Source organism: Siphateles boraxobius, unplaced genomic scaffold (genome assembly GCF_051911475.1).
Source record: "Siphateles boraxobius isolate OS27281-9 unplaced genomic scaffold, OSU_SipBor_1 13, whole genome shotgun sequence".
NCBI classification, from domain to species: domain Eukaryota; kingdom Metazoa; phylum Chordata; class Actinopteri; order Cypriniformes; family Leuciscidae; genus Siphateles; species Siphateles boraxobius.
The window spans coordinates 23,047,045-23,069,369 of record NW_027508733.1 but is presented as its reverse complement, the minus strand read 5'-3'; the positions used below and the strand labels follow the sequence as shown (position 1 = coordinate 23,069,369).

Genomic DNA, 22,325 nt, shown 5'->3' with positions numbered 1-22,325 from the left:
AGAATTATTCTGATAAGCGTGTTTTCCAACAATGATGTAATGAAACAGTGATCATTTAAGTTTGAAAGGAGTAAAGTCTGTGTTTAGGCTATTAAAGAAATGTAATTTTTCATCGGAAGAAATTTTATTTTCATTTATAAGCAGCCTACTTCAGTGTGATATGTTACCATATCATCATGCTTAACACTGAGAATTTGAATAATTGTAATGTGATGATCTAAATCAGAGAATATCATAGGTTTGAGCAGTTGCCGGGTGGATGATTTATTCTTACCGGCAAATTCAGGTGACATTGGAGCTGATCCGCACATCTCTAACACACGAGCCCTAGAGCCCCCTTTGAGGTTCAGGTACAAGTCAATGCACAGACTTTTTCTTTGTTCAATTTGCACACTGAACATGGGTTGGAGCTCTTAATTTTGAACTCTCAAAGTGCACCAGATTAATAAATGTATCTGTAAAATGTAATTAATAATAGTAATTACCTTATTTGTAAAATATATAATATGAAAAAATTGACCTAATTTTTAAACAAACGGCAGCTAAATCACAATCACATAGTAAATCACATCAATGAGTCAAGTTAAATATGGAGCATTTGCACGTTAGCCGTTTCCTCTTTCTTGTCAGCATCAATTTATAGAGTAACAATATGAACTTCCCGTCATATTTGAACCGAAACTCTTGCTTCTTCATTCTGATCTAATCCACAGCAACAGTGCTGATGATTCAGTTCTGCTGTGCTGGAAGTGATGTCAGATGAAGCATCTAGCAGAATGAACACTGATGATTTAGCATGGCGGGCATGAACCCAACTTCAGACTTCCTTCATCGAATGGATCTCTCCATTTTTCATAGCAGAACCCCTTCTTTTCTGTATCTCCACCCCTCTGGACGAATCCACCATAGTCGTCTCACTTCTCTCTGCAAAGGTAAACATGCCCACATATTCTCCACCGGTGCTGACCAGAGTTCAGAGAGGAAAGGGGGGGGGGGGGTTGGGGGGGGGGTGAAAAGACTGACAAAGGTGCATTACATAATCCCATTGTGAGATTTCACGGACCTTGTCTTATAATATTTTTACAAAGACTGAATTTCCTTCTCCCCAGGGATCTGAAGCCCAACTCCTCCATCTGATCTGGCAGAGTCAGGTCAATTTTATGCTGATTTTATGGGTGAGAGGATGGGAACCACTGCCAGGGAGAGAAAGAGGAACACAAGGGAGAGGAGAGAGAGAGGGAGAGGGAAAGAGACAAGAATGAAGAGATGCGTCAGAGGGACACAGAGAGAATGATGGGTAGCTGACAATACAATGTATACATTGTAGATTCAATACAGTGTAATGACATAGCAATATCTTACCTAGATTGGGGTTGGAACTGGAATTTCATTTAAAGAAATTAATGAAATCTTTATTTAGAAAGGATGCATCAAAAGTGCCAATAAAGATATTATGTTACGAAAAATGTGCAAAAAGTTATTTTAAACTTTTTTATTCTAAGAATCCGGAGGAAAAAAACTCCACAAAAATATTAAGCAGCACTGTTTTCAACATTGATAATAATACATGTTTCTTAAGCAGCAAATCAGTATATTAGAATGACATTTTAATTTCAATTCAAACAGAAAAAGGTTATTTGAAATAGCAACATTATTTCAAAATATTACTATTTTTACTGTATTGTTATCAAATGCCTTGGTGAGCATAAGAGTCTTCTTTCCGAAACTCTTTTAAAAATCTTACCAACCCCCTTTGAATGGTAGTAAACAATGCCATGTTGTCATAAAATAAACAATTTTAGATGTCATAGTGCAGGACACTGCTGTCAATGCGCTCACATCAACTACTTTGATACAGAGAGGGAAAAGACAATAAAAAGGGTAATAAACAAGAAAAGATTGAACAACAAAAATGGAGGCAAGAGAAAGCGATAGGTGAGAGGGAGGGGTAACAGAGGGGGCATTGCCCTCCAACCACGCACCTTCTGTGCTGCATATCCTGGAGGCTCCCGTGTTCTAAAGCATTCAAAAATACCTTGAGACACATGCTTATTCATACACAGAGGCAAAAGGACTTGCAAATCTCTGTCCCTGTGGGATTTTCGCACGACGGGGGGGGGGGGGGGGGTGGGGGGGGGGGGTTCACATGAAAAGCCCCAAAAATTCAGATGAGCTCTTTTATTATTAACACCCGCTCTGTCCCTTCAACAAGCCAGATCCGGCTTCAATTCTGAGCAATGCAATCAAATATTTGCCCAAACACTTATCTAGTAAGAGTATTCAAAGCAGAGATCTAAACGTTTTGTCATTTTTTTAAGAAAGACGACAGTATCTGACGTGCTCAGGTAACGCTAATTCCCATTGGCGCTGAAAAGAAAGATGCGTTTTCTGTTCAAACAAGAGCATGTTCAACAATTAACCTCCCAAATGCACTTCGGCGAAGGTGCCGCTTTCATTCATTTGAGCCTTTAAATGTGCAACAGTCAGACAAAAATGTGTGTATGGAGAAAAAATGCAAGCAAAAATGACTAATAAAAGAACTAAAACTATTGCTAAAGAACTAAAACTGAAAATATAAAAATAAAAGCTAATTCAAAATATTAATAAATACTATAATAGTATATAATGGTTTGGTATCTTCTTATACAACTTTGTTAACCATGTTTGTATATAAGAATATTTTGCAATAAATTTGAATAACAACAGTCTTTACATTGAAAGTTCTGTAATGCGCAATCGTTTTCCCGGTTTTCTTTGAAAATTTCACAGTGATGCTGAAAAAAGATGGCGTCATCTGTTAAAATATGACCTTGTTTAACAATAAACCTCCCAAACATACTTCGGCGAAAGTGCCGTCCCCATTCACCGTTTGAAGTTTTAAATGCGCCACAAATCTGCAAAAATGCATGTAAAAATGACCGATTGGGTGACCAACTGTCTGTTTTTGGTGGTTGGGGGGGGGGGGGGGGTTGTACACTGGGGAATGTAGAGATGAAGGCCCCTGTCTGTGGGTGAAAAGCTGTCAAAGGGAGCCCGGCTCCTTGCCTCCGCAGCCTCCTGCTGCCATATTGTGAGTGTGTTTGCGCGGGGCGGGCAGACACAAAGGGATTAATGGGTTAAGGCTGAAAGTTGAAGGTTAGGAGGGTAAACCCAACCCCTGCTGCTGAGGCAGGGAGATAAATGTCACCGTGACAGACCTGGGGCTGCTTAATCCCCCTCTCGCCCCTCTCGCTCCCCAACGGCCTCCCCTCCTGGGCTTGACACACTGAGGCCGCTCCTGTTCCCAGCAGGTCTGCGAACCGCCCCGAGCCAGTGGGCACACAGAGACACGGAAACAGACCAACAGACAGACACACACCCATGCACAGGAAGAGGGGTAGAGCAACTTGACTTTCAACTAGGGCTGGGCAGAGTATAATGTACAGTAGGAGAACCGTGTTAGTCGGTAAAGATATTTACATGTGAGGGCAGTGAAGAAACAAGAGGTAATGTGAAAATGCAGAGCCGGAGGTGTCCGAAATAAGTCAAGATGAGCATAGTTTAGTCAAATATAATTCAACTGATGTGTGGCCACAGGTGTGTGTATGCAGAGTGCAACAGTCAGGTTCTGGAAGTAAATATCCCATTCACTTTTTCCACAGAGGAATTGATTTTTAATGATTCTCTATAAACCCTTCAAGAATTCCAGGTGGTGAACCACACTACCCATAATCCCAAGAAGATCCACCAATCAGGGGATCAAAGCAAACCTACTCCCATGAAGCTTTGTGAATGACGTAATCAAATTTTAACTGAAACCATTAAAAAATTGTTTTGGTAATTGAAATAAAGCTGATTTAAAATAAAATATAAATATTAGATAAAAAAATTTAATTAATTAATTTAAGTCTTTAAAATAAAAATCAGTTTAATTTTAGTTAAATACAACTGCTAAAGCTTTCAAACAAAAACAAAAAAATAACAGCTAATGCAAAATAATAATAAAATATACAAGTAATACTTAAATAAATAATATTGACTTAATCAGATTGGAATTATCTTGATTACAACTTACTAACAACTTGTATGTTTGTGTATGAGAATATATTGCAATAAATTCAAAATATGTTGTTTTTTGTATTTGTAACAAAAGAATTTACATCAAAAGTTTTCTATTGTGCCATAATTTTTGATTCATTTAATTACGATATTCGTAGTGTTTCATGGGACTGTGGATTATTCCATTAGATGTGAAGTACACCATTTTGTACCTTTGTTGTTTTCCTAAGGTTCAGATACTTTTTTGCTTCAAATAACATTTTTTTTATCACAGCATAAAGATGCATTTGAAGTGCTGCACAGGGTGTAAAATCTCGGTGCTCTTTGGTTGCTTGGGATAGTAATGCTCAAAATCAAAGTAATAATCCAAGGCACTCGAATTGTGTATACAAAAAAGTAAAAAGCCTTTATTGAATCATGGCATCTATCATTAAAATTGGTGACAGAAACATTTTTTTTATTATCGATATCTCAATGTGCGCATTCATGATAGTCACGTCACAGATGGATCGTGGTTGATCTGTAATCCGTACAGGCCATCTTACCCCAGTTCAGAACGAATGTGATTTGCGAAATTATTGCAAAGTTTAACCATCATAGAATGAAAGTTTATCAATTGCATGCGTTTTTCAGTCCAGTCACAAGCCGTATTCTGTGCCCCGACACAGTTCTCTTTCTCTTCTTTTTGAGCTTGGGCACGTGCAAGCAAAATTAAGTCAAAATGCCTGTCTCGGCGAGTATCCTCTTAAACACAGTTGGTTATGTGTTGTAAACAATTGAGAAAGAAAATGGATGGTATCATTACATTGGATCCGTACATTCGTCTTAAAGTGACAGCAGCCTAATATACCCGCAGATGTTTGTGTCACCAATGTTAATGAAGCTTTGTAGCTTTAACAAGATAAATTGTATTAAGTAAGTATATGAAGTAAATTTATTATTTTCTATGCATATGCACTCTTAAAAAATTAAAAAATAAACTTTTATGATTCTAGCTTTACGGTTTTGACAATTTTTTATTAAAGTTTTGTTTGTTTGTTTCCATCAATCAAGTTCTAAAAAAGAAGAGAAGCAGCAAATGAGAGTATCTTTCTTATTTGATTCAGTTATTCTTGAATGGACATTTTTAATATAGCATTTTAACAAACAAAAATAACTTTAAAGGTGAAAATTCCTTGAGATTTTGGTCATAAAACCGTAACATCTCAAAGCTGTCCAGACAGACATTTAAATAAATCTAATTCATATGTTACTCTAATGAGGCTTTTAAAAAAAAGCTTCAACAGTTGTCCAGGTTAATTTGCGGTTTATCAACCTGAACTAAACTTGGGGGAAATCCATCATTACGCTTAGCCTCAGCTTTTCCAATCTGACGTAACATGCCAAGGTGGTGGCAGCTCAATGTATTGCCATCACTGTTTTCATCTCACCACCGCTGAAAACACCTTAAAAAAATCTAAAAACCCATCGGCTAGGAAAACAATCTCGCCCGCTCGCATCAGACCTGGCAAGTAATTTGACTGCGGAGCGAACGCCGGCTAATGGGTGAGAATTGAATTGAAATCACCTCGGAGGAGCGAGCTATTTTCCTTTTTTTGCTTTCGCACCCAATGTGAAGCCGGCCGTGGGTGATGGCAGGCTTGGGAGGGCCCTTTCAGAGATTCCCCTTGGGCTTCGTGCACGGCTAACCTTCGACAGGACCGCCGCTGCGTGGCAACACGCCGCCGCCCCGAGCGCAGACAGTGCGGGTCAGTCGCAAATCAATGTTTTGACGTCCCGGGAATGCTTGTCTTTAAAAGTCGATACACGCCGCTTTGATAGAGCCGAGGCCGGGGGGAAGAAGGTTAATAGGTGAGTGGTGGAAAGAGCTCACAGCTGACACCACTTTTTACCACCTCTGTCTATCTATCTGCGAACGAGATGGGTGTAGAGCCAATAGGCCGGAATACACGCCGAGCCGATTGAGTTGCCAAGCTGTCTTCATACCCTGATGGAAAACCTCAATGTACCTTAATGGCTCATCGGGTTCGACTTGTGTTTAATACACTGTGTCAACAAGTTCCGTGAATATGTGAAGTGTCATTATCATAGTACTAAGTATTATCAAAGTAGAGACCAAACTGTGGAGCCCGCAGGGCAAAGGAGGCTGTCTGTCGAATTTATAAATATAAAACTATGTCCTAGCCAGTGAGCGTCAGTGGCGTCCAAAACACTCCATATATCTGATTATCACATCAAATATGACTCTTATTGTGGCACATATTTGTGCTTGAAGTGTGGACAGAAAAATTACTTATTGCTGGAAGATGCCTGGTTAGGACAGAACAATCAGATGACAAATTTCAGCATCCTGGCAAAGTAGACAAAAGCTACGAGGCGAGCTACAGGACATTTTGTCCACATGACTGAATATTAAACATCTGATTGGCAGTTGATGCGTTGGACATCAAAACATTTGTGTTTTCAGTGTGGAGAGGCAAATTGCTTGTTAATGTGATGATCATATGACGTCAGTATGAGCACAGTGGCAATGTTGTCTGAGGCTGTAAATCTTTATTACATATCATTGTCCACTTATGCAGTCTTAAAGGAATAGTCCATCCAGCAATTAATATTCTGTCATCATTTACTTACCCTCATGTCATTCCAAACCTGTATGACTTTCTTCTGCAAAAAGCAAAGTATTGTGAAGAATCTTTAGACTTTTTTCCCCCATTTAATGCAAACCAATGGGGTCCAAAACCACAACATTGGACAGACTAAAAGTCTACAAGTTTGGTACATCATAAGGGTGAGGAAATGACAACATTTTTATTTTTGGGTGAGCTGTCCCCTTTAACACACTGGATTAACTCACAGCAACAGCTTCATGTTGTAAAAAGGATCCAATATATTTACAGTTCATTATCTTCTGAACCAGACCAATGCGTGCAAACCCATTGAAAAACCAGTGGTTTCTGTTTTCATCCAGAGATGAAGGAATACGTGTTGCCCGTCTGCCTTTCCTCTTTGTACCCCTCCCTCCATGCCTCCTCCTCCTCATGTCTTATTCTTGGCCAAAGGTTAAAATGCTGAACTCGCAACCTCCTTGGCAAAACCTTTTCTTCTTCCGTTCCTTTTTTCGCTCATCTATAAAAGATTTATTTCACAGTAAGTAGAGGTCTGGATTAACCCACTCCATGCCCCAGAACAAAGCCATTGTCTTTGTGCCCGAACAGGTCTGTGTAAAGAGGAAGCACCAGCTCCTCGATGTCCACAATAATACCATTGTGCCTGGCATGCTGGAAAAGTCCTGGTTGTCTTTGGAGGCTCGTCTAGACTTTGAGCCAGCTACTCAAGGAACTGGTAGAAAATCCCATCAAGCAGTGGAGTGAACGTTAACTAAGGTAACCCGCTGTGAACCTGATGAAGATGTCAACCGAACATATGGCAAAAAAAAATATCTTTTGTTGGTACAAGGAGCTTTTTTCTTCCCCTCCAGAATGAAGGGGAGTGGAAAGGGGAGGGAGGGCAGTGTTTGGAAGCCAAAAGCAAGGAATAACTGTGGTCATCAGTTTACTTCTGGATCAGTAACTTTATTCTAGCTTCGAGCAGCTCTGCCCCCAGATCTCACAATTAAAAGGGTAAGCAGATTAGGAGGCATCTTTCAAGCTTGAATGGAAAGAAAACACTCAGTCGTTTTAAAATGTTTTTCCCCCTCACTCTTTTTTTGCAAGCCACAAATAGCATTACATTTCATGCCACTTTAGCTGGCAAGAGCGTTAAAAAGGATATACTTTACTGCAATGATATGCTTCTTAAAGTATCACACTGATCATTTACTGCCTGTGAAAAGAGAAACCCAATAGTTCACATGTACCCTGGAAGTTCATGGTGTGCATCTGTCAAGATTACATGTTGAGTTTGCAGCGATATGCTAACAAGGTACAAAGATTAACTTTTAACTAGTAGCATATTACCAGAATATTGGCTGTTTATTAGTCTACAAAACACATATTAATACCTTATTGTGCAAAACCAAATTCTACATCCCTAAACCCTACCCCATTCCTAAGCATTTCCACTACAACAACTACCTTACTTATTGTCAAATAAGCACTATTATACACACATATATATATTTTTTTTTTAAATCAGCCTGTATTTCTGTCCCAATTTCTTATGACATTTTAAGATGGTTCGTTTAAACCCTCGAGCATTGCGTCTTTTTGTTGCTGACAACATTTTGCAAATTTTTCACCAAATGCTCCTCCAAATTTGGAGAAATGCTATTATCTCCTCCTCTGTGTCATAAGCTTTTAATAATCACCTGTGACGCCCAAAAATGCAATCACGCTAATGTCAAATTGAACCTGAAGCAAGTTGCATTTATAAGTCATATATGAAACCAGTGATTTTGTGGCATTTGTGCAGCATAACATTTGAATGGGCATATTTTTGGGTTTACTTAATCTTAAATAATAGTGACAGGCCTTCTGAAAGGTAACAATTCTAATCAACAACTACAAAATAAAGGTGAATTTGATCAATTTCAGTAACTGGCGTGGTGTAATACACTAATCCAGGAAAAAATATGGGAATGGGCTCTCCAACAAACATCAAACGCTGATTATTCCTGTGTTTTATCTCAATGTGTGACAATTTGTCATACGTCTGTGTGGATTCATTTGCATATTTTACATACACTTATAGATTTCAGAAAACAACTAGGAAACAGCAGAGAGAAGGAGAGAGAGGAAGAAAAAAAATCTTGAAGCTAGTTGGGGTGCAACCCAATTTCACAGCTTCATGATTGAGTGGAGCAGCATATGGATGTCGGCTATGTGACAGTCCCGGCATATCACTGTATATTAGCGCAGTCTGTCACAATACATGTCCAATTGCGAGAATGTTTATCAACTGTCTTCATGTGAATTAATTTTTTTTTTTTTTTTTGCATACCATTTGGTTGGGCTCATAGGTAGCATGCATAGTCGGGAAAGAAAGCCAGCGTACCACAAAGAGAATAAACAACATTCTAACAATCTGCCTCGCAAATCACACCTTAACTCCTGACTCTAGGGTAATTTTTATGCACAGTACAGACAACGGGAGGGAGGCTGTTCTGGAGGTATTGCCAAGCTCGCTAATCACATCAGTCATCAAACTGCCTTATCTCAAGCTAGGCTACATCTCATGGACATTAAAATGTCTTTACCTCTTAAAGGGGGGCAGCCGCGACTCCGGTTTGGGTGCGCGAGGAGAAAAGCTGGAAAGGGGCTGCAGCAGGTAATCACAAGTTGCAAACCATATGCTCGCACCATCTGCCTCACACATAACACATACACGCATCTAAAAATGGGCTAGCTTGCAGGAAAAACTCAATTATCTATTAAATCATATGACAACTAGGCATTGGACAGAGAAGGTGCTTTTATACGCATCATACACTTTTACATCACCTATGCCTTCAGGCAATCAGTACTCGCCTCTGGGATCAAGACTCTTCTAAAAACACAGAAACATGACAGTTTTTCTGAACTCTGATCTATCACTGATATCATGGTGTGATTCATCTTGGAGAAAGAACTATTTTACCCAATCAAAATGTTGTGAGCATTACTGAATTGAACCTGATGAGACCAAAAAGACAGGGTACCAAAAAAAGGCAAAACAACAATTCTCAATTTGTCAGATTCATAAGCAAATGACTCTTATGATCGATTCTTTTAATGAATCATTCTAAGTTACCAGCTTGAATCAGTCATTCAGTCAGTCAGTGATGATGAATACTTCACTGAATGAACGGATTACTGAAACATCTGACTCACTCACTAAACTTACTTACAGTGGTGTTGAAATTGACTCAAATTTTGTGTATTTACGGTTAAGATTCATGGAACTTAAAATTGGATTATTACTGACAGTTCATATGATAACGTAGTAAAAGACATATTCACCTGTGCAGGACAATCAACATGTGTCTTTGCATGTAAAGGAGACTACAGACTTAAATTTATGAAATAAGAAACAATTCAAACTCAATTCAGCATGCAAATGTGAGATTTTTTACACGTAAATGTTTTTTTTAGGAAATTAATACTTTTATTTAGCAAAGATGCAAAAACTGATCAAAAGTGACAATTAAAACATTTATAATATTACAAAAGATTTCCATTTCAAATAAATGTTGCACAACTGTTTAACTTAATTTATGATAATAATAAAAAATGTTCCTTGTGACACTGAATATAACTGAATATATATATTTATAACAGAAAACAGTTACTTTAAATTGTAATAATATTTCACAATATTAATGTTTTACTGTATTTTTGATTTAATAAATGCAGCTTTGATGAGCATAAGATACTTCTTTCAAAAAAAAAGATTTTTTAAATCGTTCCGACCCAAAACTTTTGAACGGTAGTGTAGGATAAGCATTTCTCACAGGAAAAACTGAATGGTTTGAGAGCATTATGACTTGGAGTGGGGGAGACGAGAGAGGCGTGCTCACATACTTAACTAAATGACAGTACTGTATGCTAATTCCATATGACACTCTCTGATTCAGAGAAGGAGAAGAGGACCAATCGAGTGAGGGAACACGGTTCCATGTGTGACAACAAAGACCTCATGGATGAGTCACATGATATTCAATGACAAATAGCACAGCAAAGCCCTCACAAAGACAAGCAGTGGGGACTGACCTACATTCAGTGGTGAAAAGTGGGCTGGAGCCCAAAAAGAGGCCAGCGCTGTGACACAAAACTCAACAAATTGTCACAAGTCACTCTGCACATGAACATTTTTAGCCGAGATAGGCCTTTATTGTAATGTATGAAAAATGAGATCCGAGCTAATGTAGCAAGTCTAACCTGCTCTTAAGGTTACTGGGTAACTTTTCCGATATCTTTGAGGATAATCATTAAACTGTTCAACAACAAAAGTAAGAGTTTTTATTGGGGGAGAAAATTCAATCTTTATTTTAAAAAGAAAAAAAATACAGAAAAATTGAACTAAATGTTTAAAGCGGTCATGACATGAGAAATCAAATTTGCCTTGATCTTTTGAAATATGAGGTCTGTACCATAGACATGCTCCACGTGCTTGAGTCTGTCACGTCCAAGCATCTCTGTAGTCTGTACAGACTTCAGAAGGATCCCAGTGTGGAGAGCTTGTTTTAATGTGCAGATTTAAACAAGTGGAGAGTATTATTTTAATGGCGTCCCGGATTGCATCGGAGGAATATGTTTGTTTGGAGCATTTGTTTTTGTAAACGAGGCACAGTGTAATAGTAGTTCGCATAGAAACTTTGGTTGAAAGATTGTAAGTAAATGTTTTCATAATACTTTGTCTGTAAATTTGATATGGATAACGTTTTCAAATCACGTGCAATAACGAGTATGATTATACAGACATTTGGTTCAAAGCTACAGAAGAATAGCCTACAAAAGAACCTGTGCAACTTTTAATGTGTCTTTGTTCAGAGCTGGCCTTATAAGCATTTGTTGAAGTGAAAGCAAACTTTCTCTCTAAGTTCAGGCTCAAGTGTTTGAAATGACACAACGCAAAAATCTAAATCAGTGGGATTAATTATTTACCACATCCTCACTTTCGAAGTCATTACACAACTCCAAAAATAGATCTGCCAAGAAGTCTTTCCATGTTCTTGCAGACTGACTTGCGACGGTGCACTAAAACGAGGAAGTCTGGAGAGCCGTGACGAGCCCTGCGGTAACTGCCTCTCAGATTACACTGATCAGCAGATTCATCCTGCTGCCGTGCACACGCAAAAACATCGGTCCTCACACAGCAGAACGTGTCCTGTGTAGCCTAAGAGGGAGGGTGTGTGTGGGGTCAAACCACCTGAGAAGAAACAGGCCGACTCCTGCAGGGCCTGACTGTTCCCGTCACATCTGCTGATCTTCACTCGCCAGCAGACACTACATACCGGCCTTGCCATCCAACTATAGTAAAGAAGCTGAAGCAAAACAAAACCTACTTGCCATCCAACTATAGTAAAGAAGCTAAAGCAAAACCAAACCTACTTGCGTGTCAATCAAAAAAACGTATTTGAGAAGGTTCTCGAAGTGTGCACCACTTTTGCGGCAACACGTAGGAGTTTAGGAACAGGTGACTGCAGAACCATCCAGCGCTGGTGAATTTGGCAAAACTTCCATCGTAATCATAAATTCATATATTCACAGCCCCAGTGGAACGGCTTCAGACTGTTCACAACTAACGAGACTCTTCAGCGCGGCAAGGAAAGAAAAAAAAGCACAGAGAGTTTCATGAAGTGAAAATCCATAACTTGCAGAACTGGAGGTCAATCTGAATTCAGTTCTAAGCAGGGGTGTGTGGGATAACTTATTCTGTGGCTTCAAACTAAAGCTTTTTTCCATCATTAAGCTGTATTTTTCGGGTGATGCTGGCAAAGGGGATCCGGGGAGACTTGATGAAGTTGCACAAGTATAATGAGGGCAGATCAAACCGAATTGAATCTGCATGACTATAAAGGAAAGGAAAATAATGCGCAAACTACCTCTGTAGCCGTTATGAGTAATGACCAATCAACACCATCTTAGGCACAGCGGCATTGTTAGTCTGACAGTGGAGCCCCACCAAAGTGTTAGCTGGCGCTGAACCCTAGACACAGCTGAGCGCCAATCAGGTTATTTAACAAGGTGGGGGTCAAATGGCAAAAAAAGACCCTTGGCTCACAGACCTGTCAAAAGCTGCTGTGTGAAATTTGAGGCAGGAAAATAAACGTGCTAGGACACATTTAAAAAGGTAAAGGTACAGCTGCAGGTACATTTTAAAAATATTTATTTAGATGACACAAACTTCACATGACAAAGTCTAACTGGTTAAACTTGTAGCCTGCAAATGTAACTTGATCTCTAAAGGAAAAGTCAAAATTGCTGCAGTTTCGTTTTGGCACCTTTTTGCTACCTTACAATTAGAGGTGTTTGCTACAGTAAGCATCATTATCAGTCACATTTGAGCTAAAATAGCCAAATTTTGTTGTGTAGTTACATGTATGCATGAAGCACAGCTCACACAGAAGTCACTTTCAAACCAAGCAGCTTCCTGTTTGTCAACTTGAACCTGTTGCAAATTCTGTAGAGGGTAGCCCATGTGCAAAATTTTAGATCACATATATTCCTCTTAAAATGATTGGATTTCAACCCCAAAAAAAATATGCTGAACACCAGTAAATGTGACCGTACCTTAACTTTTTGTAAGTGATCTAACATAAATTTAAGAATCCCATATTAACAGACCAGAATATTAAAGAGACTTAAGGGAGGACTCTTTAAAGCTACAATATGTCATTTTTAATCACCGCTAGGGGTCGCTAACCTCTTACAGGAACAAAGACATAGGTTGATGAAGCATAAGCGGAATTATGGAACTTGTCGTCATGCTTAAGGATCTAATAATGTTTATGGATGAGTGAATACATTGATGTTTTTAACATGACTGTGGTATGAATCAGGGTGCGATTGCTAATGAGAGACACATATCAGCGCCACACACGAGTCCCGCGGAGATAAAGGAATAAGGATTTTCATTTCATTCTACCGAACTACCCGCAAGTGCTGAATTACAGGTCAGTTTATTAGACGAATGAAACTTGTCAGGTAACGCAGCGCTGTTTCACTTGGTCTACACTATCAAACTAAACTGCATTTGAGTGTGTTGAAAGTTATAATGTTATTCTATGTGTTAGTTTGTCTGCATGAGACTAGCAGTAAGCTAGATCAACATTAGAATAACATACTGATCATATTCTAACATTTCAACATGTTGAGCTATATAACATCGATTAGTTTTATGTACATTTGCTCACCTGTCTAATAAAGTAAATGCAAGAGCGGCATCTCTGTCAAGTCGAAGTTAGTCACGGACGTGGAGCTCTCGGCACCCCGAAAACGCCACGCTGATATTGATCCTCGCTTTAGTTCTTCTTTTGTCCTAAAGTCTGCTTGCCATGGTCTATAATGTTTGAACGAAAGAACAGCGTGAGCGTGCCGCTAGACGTAACGCAGTTGTCCACGTCTGTCGCCATGGTTACAATGGCAGTACGCATGGAAACCAGGGATAACGCGGATATTACGTCATTGACAGGCGAAAAGTGAACATGGATGAGCCATTATTTAAAATTGGAATTTCTTTGAAATTAAAAATCTTTGGGAACTTTTGGGTTATTTTAAGTACACAACTGCAGGAAATATATCACACTGTACATGTGATTTTTGGATTTTGATTACAAAAACCTTACATATTACATACAGCTTTAAATTTGCCAACCCCACCCCCACCCTGCATCATCAAGGTGACTTTTGTACAAGCAAGCACCACTCACATTTTCAACAAATTTTTGTTTTACTTTAAAGCACTATGTCTACCACCTAGTCAAACTGGTCCTTAACACCAATGAAAAAGTGGCCTGTGCGAAAGAGAAATAAAGCTGTTGGTCATTGCTGGAAAATCACTTTGCTAATTGCAGCACAAGTGTAGCTGTAAATTTCAGGTCTATTATTTTTATTGCTTTATTATTGGGTGCAATCTGGAAGAAAAGAAGAGGCAAGACAGGTAGCATCTGTCTCCACCTACTGCCTTGGCACAGTCAGCATCATCTGCTGGCTTTGGCACAGGGCATGAAAAACATCAATGCGGCTCACTAGTGCCAAGCACAAGCATGGCAGTCATGCCTAATCCATCTGGCAAAGTATTCATCTTCTAATGTTAGCTAAAATAAGTCACCTACTCTGCAGTCTCTGGGCCTGTCAACCCCAGAAAACAATGGCATTACCTTTAAAACCATTTGTTTCTGAATGTAACCCATTTTATTTATCTTAGAGATGAGCAAAGCTACATATTTTCAAATTCGACTTAGGTGAGTTGACTCACAGGGCAAGCTCACACTACAGGACTGCACGACTACCTGAATTGCTGTGGTGTTTGTACTACACAACAAAGGCTTCTTGTCATCTGTCTTCGTCTTGTCATAGTTAGGGATGGGACGATTACCGGTTACACTATAAACCACGGTAAAATGTACTGACGGTTAGTAATATCGTTTAAAATTCAATTATCATTAAAACCGTGTTTGATTATCACGATTTTAATAACTCACTATAAATCCTGTCCAGCCAGCAACAGTCTGACGCAGGCGCGCAATGTTGTTTTTTTTTTTGTTTTTTTTTAGAAGGAATGGCGGAAGGCGGTGACCGTGTTCGGGAGATTTTTCAGCCTTTTTAAGAGGACCATATCTGAGGTGTGGTCATATTTTGACATTTACAAAAATCCTGAGGGAAACTTAATCGAGGATGGTCACCCTGTCTGCAGAACATGCACAAAAAAGTTGCTGCGATAGTGGTAATCACTTCAAATCTGCCGAGTCGCCCTGTGTGACCATCATCCACTGTTGTAGTGAACGCAAGGCAAGTTAACTTTGACCTCAATACTAAAACTGCGTCCGGGAAATAATTGGGCACAAAATGTTGTTTTGAGTTTTGCAGCAAGCTTTTGAACGGTTTGCAGCAAGTGGCTTTGAGCCAAAGACGAACGAACAAGTTCAAACAAGACTATTAAGAGTGACATTTAAGAGATAATAATGTATATTCATTGTACACTTATTACACCGATTTTTTTTACCACATAATTACGGGGACATATTGAATAGAGATTAATGTCTCTATTCTTACCTGTTAAATCAATTTTGTACACCGTACAAAACTCGTCCAGTCAAGATGATCACAACAATATCAAATTCTGTAAACAATAAATCAACTCTAATTTCATTTTCAATACAATCAAAAACGGTGACGCAAGACGGTAAGTTGTATTTGAATCAGATTTGAATGAAATGAGAGCGCGCGTCCTTTGTTATAGCTACATGGATGTGCGCTGAGTTATAATGCGTTGCTATTGACGAGGGTCATTATAAGGAAGGAAACGCCACAGAATAGAATCTTGCTTTAAAAAGTGCATAGAGCTGCTCGTTTTATTTGTTGTTTGTTGATTCTCAAATATAAAACTTGTTGAAATGTTTTCAGTGTGAGCATCAGTTCTTTTTTAACACTTTCATTTTGTTTTAAAAAAAAAACGTGATAATATTGATAATCACGATAATTTCGGTCACTATAATCGTGATATGACATTTTCATACAGTCCCATCCCTAGTCATAGTTAACGCTTAAATTAAGCTACAATACATTTGTGCAAGAGGCAGTCCTGACCTACAGAGAAAAAATGTTCTCTCAGATAAATTCCATTTACACCTTCTGCATTGTGATTGGCTGGATTAGTTCCACCTTGTCATTGCATTGCACAAACTACAAGATCATGTGGCGGTAATATCAAACAGGTTTTTAAGATATTGCAGAGCCTGTGACTGCTTGAGACAGGCTCAGATCACGTCCCTGGCCTCGTCATACTTTAACAAGCATTGGCGACCGCAACGAGCACCGATTTGGCCACGATCCAGGGGTTTTGTCGCAGACCTTGGACAGCAAAATCTGGCCAAAAGTTGCGTAGTGTGAGCTTAAAGAAGCTCTGCATAATTAGGCTGTTCTGATTGTCTAATGCCAAATTCAGACTACACAATATCTTTTGTCAGTTATGATAGTCACTGTGTCAGATTATGCGGTTTTGACTCCTAAAATCTTCTCATGCCGTGGACGAGAAACACGTCAGACTACAAGTTGCTTTCCAACCAATCATTGCTTGCCATCTTTAACGCCATGTGTGATGTCATTGAGAAGGCGGAAATAGCGACTGACTTCCGGAAACAAGAGCGTAAACAAACAATGGCTACCGAAGCAATGTGTTAGCTAAATGCTAATTCCAGTAAGCGCCATCGTTCGCCAGCATTTATCGTTTTTTTTCACTCTGTCGTGGTCATTCCTCAAAAAAACATCATAAACTTTGCCATACCTCCGTGAACCTTTCCTGCATTGCATAATTCCACCTAACAGCACCAAATAAAATCATCTCTTTCGTTTTGGCATGTTTGAAAGCTGTGTACAGAAGAGCTTCTGTGCTCTTATTGGTCAACATCATAGATGTGGTCGAACCAGTCGTGAAGTAATGGACAAAAATTAAACATGCTAGTCTTTCTGTCGGGATGTCATGAAGCATTGCAGAAGCAGCGTTGGTTGTGATTCACTATGACACAGTATACGAAATAAAATGATCGATTCTTCGTCTCGACACCCATTGTCGTTTACGAATCACCACGACACCCTATGTCAAACGAATTGTGCCAAAATCAGGCTGATATTGTGTAGTCTGACCTCGGCATTACTGGTTTTCACATACACTACCTTTCATATTTGGAAATTGGGGGCAGTGAGATTAATTGACAATGTTTTATTCATTATTCAGCAAGGATTCATTAAATTGATCAAAGGTAATAGTAAAAGACATTTATAATGTTATAAAAAGATTCTATTTCAAATAAACGATTTTCTGGTGAACTTTCTATGACGTTCTATTTCAAAAATCCAGAAAAACAACAACAATGTTTCTACAAAAATATGAAGCTGGACAACTGTTGATAATTCAACATTGATAATAATAAGAAATATTTTTAAGCAGCAAATCAGAATGATTTCTGAAGGACCATGTGACACTGAAGACTGGAGTAATGATACTGAAAATTCAAATTTACCATCACAAGAATGAATTACATTTACATTTTTAAATTGTAATAAAATTTCACAATATCACTGTTTTTATTGTATTTTGATCAAATAAAGTGTGAGCATTAGAGACTTCTTTCAAAAACAAAAAAAAGTACCTCCACCAAATTTAGTGTAAGATACTTTTTCTTTAAAAAAACAACTGTTTAACTGATGTGCAAAAGACTCGAACACGTTTGAAAAAGGATATTTAAACTTGACACCATCTTCAGACACACCGCTCAAGACGCAAGGCGCAATGCAGAGGTTCAGTGTACTGTTGTAGTAGCGGTGCTGAAAAGGAAACTGAACTTTAAAAAGCACTATACCACTAACAGTGTGAAGCTATTAAAACACCACCAAAAAAATCATATGGCTGCCTATATAAGCGTTTGAAAAATTCATTATAAAAGTAGCAGGATAACGTGACATGTTCTGAAACTAAGATGCACCACTACTAGAAAATGCACTCAAGAGTAAACTGGGACAAATAGGGAAACGAAAGATGACACAAAAGCAAAGGGTGGTTTCCTCTAATCTGGTATCTAGTAATAAACTCAACAACACAAACTGAAAAAATAAACGCTAGTGGTTCCTGTAACTCAAAGTAAAGCAAGACCACAATACCATGGGTTGGATTCCCAAGAAATGCATACCTTAAATGCAATGCAACTCACTTTGGATAAAAACGAAATGCAATGTACTTGTAGGTTCGCTTGATTTTGTCTGACTTCATTTTTCCTCAAGAGAAACTGACCTGTATTTGGGCCGATCGAATATCAAATTAGACTAAATGACACATGAGGTGAGTAGAGAGGCAGAAAGTCTGATGAGATTCAATGAATTCCCTTGACTGCCTCATATTACCACAAATGCTCTAGAATCACCCCATTTGGCAACAGAAATATGTTTCAGGCGCTATCCCGCAGGTCCACCGTGTTTGAACAGAACGAAAAGCATGAAACTCAAGAACTGAGCTGTCAATCACATGCTTTAACTGGAAATGGGAAAAGATTAGTTATTTTGTAAACCACAACATTACATTTGCGACAAGATATCGTATGTAACTGACGCCGTGTGTATGTTATCCCAGGCTTGAATTGTTTCCTGTCCTTGACGAACTTCTGTTTGGCCTTAAAGCCTCTTAGAATGAAGCTGCAGTTCTGAGAGTCGGGGTCAGGAAATGAGACGAACACCGACATATGATGATGAGGGAAGTGGGTTATAGCTTATTTCAACTTTCATGAAAAAAAATTCATGGGAATATTTTCCTTTTTCGGTCAGAGAACAGCTGCCTATGTGAACCACCAGCTCCTCACCCCTTCAATGTCAAGCAAAAAGAATTATGATAGTTTCAGGATAGGAACAAAAATTGGTGGTATAAGATATGCTGCGCATATAACAAGCAATTTTTCATATCCGTTTACCTCACTTTGAAATGAAACATTGAGATGTTTCTCTCTGTTACTAAAAAGGTTCATAATGGTCTCACTTCACAGCCCGAGAACAGCAGTCGGTACCTGGTCCGTTAAAGATGTGTGGTTTCTATTCAACCTTGCAGAGCTCAAAGCATAGAGAGTCACAAACCAAGATCGATATCACAGCACATTAACCTAATTATTCTTACAACAAAATGCATCTGCAGGTTTTTCTAAATAGCTCAAAACAAATGCAAACCAAGTGAATGCTGCTCTAAAATGGAAACGCACACAAGCCAGCCCATCAGAAGCGAATCTGACCCCCCTGCGAATCTACAGCAATAACTTCCTTCCAGTGAATCCCCAGACACAAAACACGTCATTTAGTCATCCATTTCAAGCATGGAAAAGTCACACTTTTAAAGCTGTCAAAGTTTAGCCTTTTAGATGGTACAAAGTTAGATATATTTATCATGATTGATGATAAGCTAAGTAAGACTTTGGTTAAATTTGGATATTAGCCTTTTTTGTTCAATTTTCCATTTTGTTTTTACTAATTTTTAGAAAATGAAGTAAAATAGCTGGTTTAGTTTCAGCACTTTTATTTTTGTCTCAGGATACATTTACACGATCCACTAAAAACACAAAAAAAGTTTTTCCTTTGCATTTTTCGTGTGACGACAACATTGTCAAAACGTTACCCATTAACACGGATCTGCGAAAACGATGAAAAATGTTGTAGAACTCATGCCAGGCCAGTAGTTGGCGATATATCACTTTGTAAAGTAACACAATGCGCCTATAGACCAAACATGTAATACGAATGAAGTCCCTGTTTTCACAAATTTTGTGCTTTTGTAATTCCACAGAGGTGATAGTGGTATCATTTTTAAAAACTTGCACCTGTATCCCATTTCGTTTTCAGGCTCTCAAAATGCCATCGTCTTGTGAAAGAATGGCCAAAACGCATAAAATGTTTTCCGTTTTTAGTTGAAAACGGTGTCATGTAAACAGCCCCTCAGTTGTCACATTTTACGATGTACAAAAACAGAAAAGATTATATATGACATCACTGACACAAAAACTACAACTAAGACAAAATTATAAACAAACTTCATTTGGACAAACTATCATGATGCCAAACATTATCACTTAAAAGCCATGAAATATGAGCAGTGCTACATTATAAGCCTTAGTAAACATGGATCCCTTTCATGCTATTTCAAGTATGCTGACAGCAAGGAAAATACCTAAAAGTAATTTAAAATAGAGGTTCAACAAAGTCTTTCTAATGTAAATACTTGTGTGTTTTGGAGACAAAAAAGGCACAGGTCTGTTTAAAACACACTTGCATATGCAAAACATAAAATTTAGAAATTAAGGCTCACCTTCATTTTCAGACGCTGGACATGCAACCTGAAGTGCCAAATCAAATGTTCTCGCAGGAATCTCGCTGAAAGAGGAAAAACAAGCCCAATTCACTAACTTAACAACTTAACAACTCATTGAGACTGTTAAAGAAACAGTTCACTTATAAACTAACATTTTGATATAATTTACTCTTTCCAAACCAAAGTAATTTTCATTCTTCATTCGGTGACAGGAAAATGACCGTCTCAGTCTCCATTCACTATAATTGCATATTTTCCAACATCTTAACATCTGCTTGTGTTGCACTGAAGAAAAAGTTAATACACGAATGTTAAATTTTAGTTAACTATCCCTTCAAAAGTTCGAAATGTCATTAGAGACTAAAGTATGTAACATTAACTTAAGTTAGTCAGTTTTCTCTTGAGAAATCACAATATAACTTATTCATAATTATTACAGTACAAATCCATAGATGCTAATAGAACGAGATGTTAACGGCGTCTGATTCCAACTAAATGAAATATGTGCAGCTGTCAAGTTTAAATGTCTGTAGAGGAATGCGGCTAGGCTAGTTAGCATGTCTGAGGTAAACAGCTAACCGGTCAGCTGGACCTGTCATCTCCTCTCATTAGCCAAATTAGCTAACAAACGGATTTACAATAGCCGCTATCTTCAATTTTGACCATATTAGAGACTTTTATTTACAGAGACTGATAACGCGTACCGAGACAAACCAGCGGAATGTGTAAGGTAAATAAGTGTGGACTTACTTTATCCTGCTGTCCATGGCTAAAGCATCGCGTCAGCAGCAGCTCGCCCCGACGGCGGGAAAATAAAACACCGTCGCGCACTCCGAGTCACGCTGCTGCCTGCGAACCTTCTGGATCCGCGGCTACCTGACGGACGGTCGCGGAAACTGCTGCATTCCTCTATCTGTCGGCGCTCGTGCTCCCCGCTGACGCTTCCTAGACGCGCTGCTGACCGTTTCGGTTCCCCAGGCTGTGATCCTGCAGTGAAGCACCAGGAAGCACCTGGGTCACGCGAGTATGCGCGCGTGCGCGTCTGTGTATTTCAGTGGGATTGTGATTCCAAGAAATGAACACTTCGTCATTATTTACTCCCCCTCTTGTTGTTTCAAACCTGTATGAGTTTATTTTTACTGTGGAATACAAACTGAGATGACAGGCGGAATGACAGCACCAGTCTCCATTCACTTTCATTGAATAAAGGAAGGGGATGGTGACTGAGCCAGTCAGTCCTTAATACTGAAGTTAGCCTACCTTACTTAATATACCTGATCTGTTTTTGTGTTCCAAAAAAGAAAGAAAGGCATTAAGGGTTGGAACAACATGAGGATGAGAAAATGTCCTTTTTTTAGTGAACTGTCCCTTTAATTGCATCCTTCAGCGCATTTTTATTTATTTTGCATGCATAGGCATGTCTGCTTTACTGATGCTAGCTTTGCAAATACCTTCTTTATATTATTACATCCTTAAATGTTTCTGAAAAGGAATGTGAACATCTATAATGTTTAAAAATAGGCCTGTAAAAAACAGAACCTGTTTATATGTTAAACACTTACTTTCTAGTGGATGGCTAAAGCGAGGGAAGTATAAATTCACACCACCCACTTGTTTAAAAAAATAGCTTGTGTTACTTATGGGTCAACGCCTAGTCATTTAAACCTGTTGCAATACAAGGACATGCATTTGTATTTGTCTATTTCCTGCGGGGCAAACAATTGTGGTGATTGTGGTGGTTAATGAAGGGGACTCTGTGACTATGTCACTGCCTGGCTTGTCCTTTCAAAGTGAACTGCTGTTAT

The 22,325-nt window shown here is 38.7% G+C and overlaps 1 protein-coding gene across 2 annotated transcripts in view; it reads right to left on the bottom strand.

The window, feature by feature from the left end:
• Positions 1 to 21,609, bottom strand: part of dennd1b (DENN/MADD domain containing 1B) — a 99,634-nt gene extending 78,025 nt beyond the window's left edge. For both annotated transcript variants that reach the window (XM_077226663.1, XM_077226664.1), the window contains exons 1-2: positions 21,271 to 21,609; positions 20,518 to 20,582 (exon numbers count right to left, since the gene is read on the bottom strand). In XM_077226663.1, the coding sequence (XP_077082778.1) occupies positions 20,518 to 20,582; positions 21,271 to 21,287 (82 nt within the window). In that variant the 5' untranslated portion in view covers positions 21,288 to 21,609. The remainder of the gene's footprint in view (positions 1 to 20,517; positions 20,583 to 21,270) is intronic.
• Positions 21,610 to 22,325: the final 716 nt, after the last annotated feature.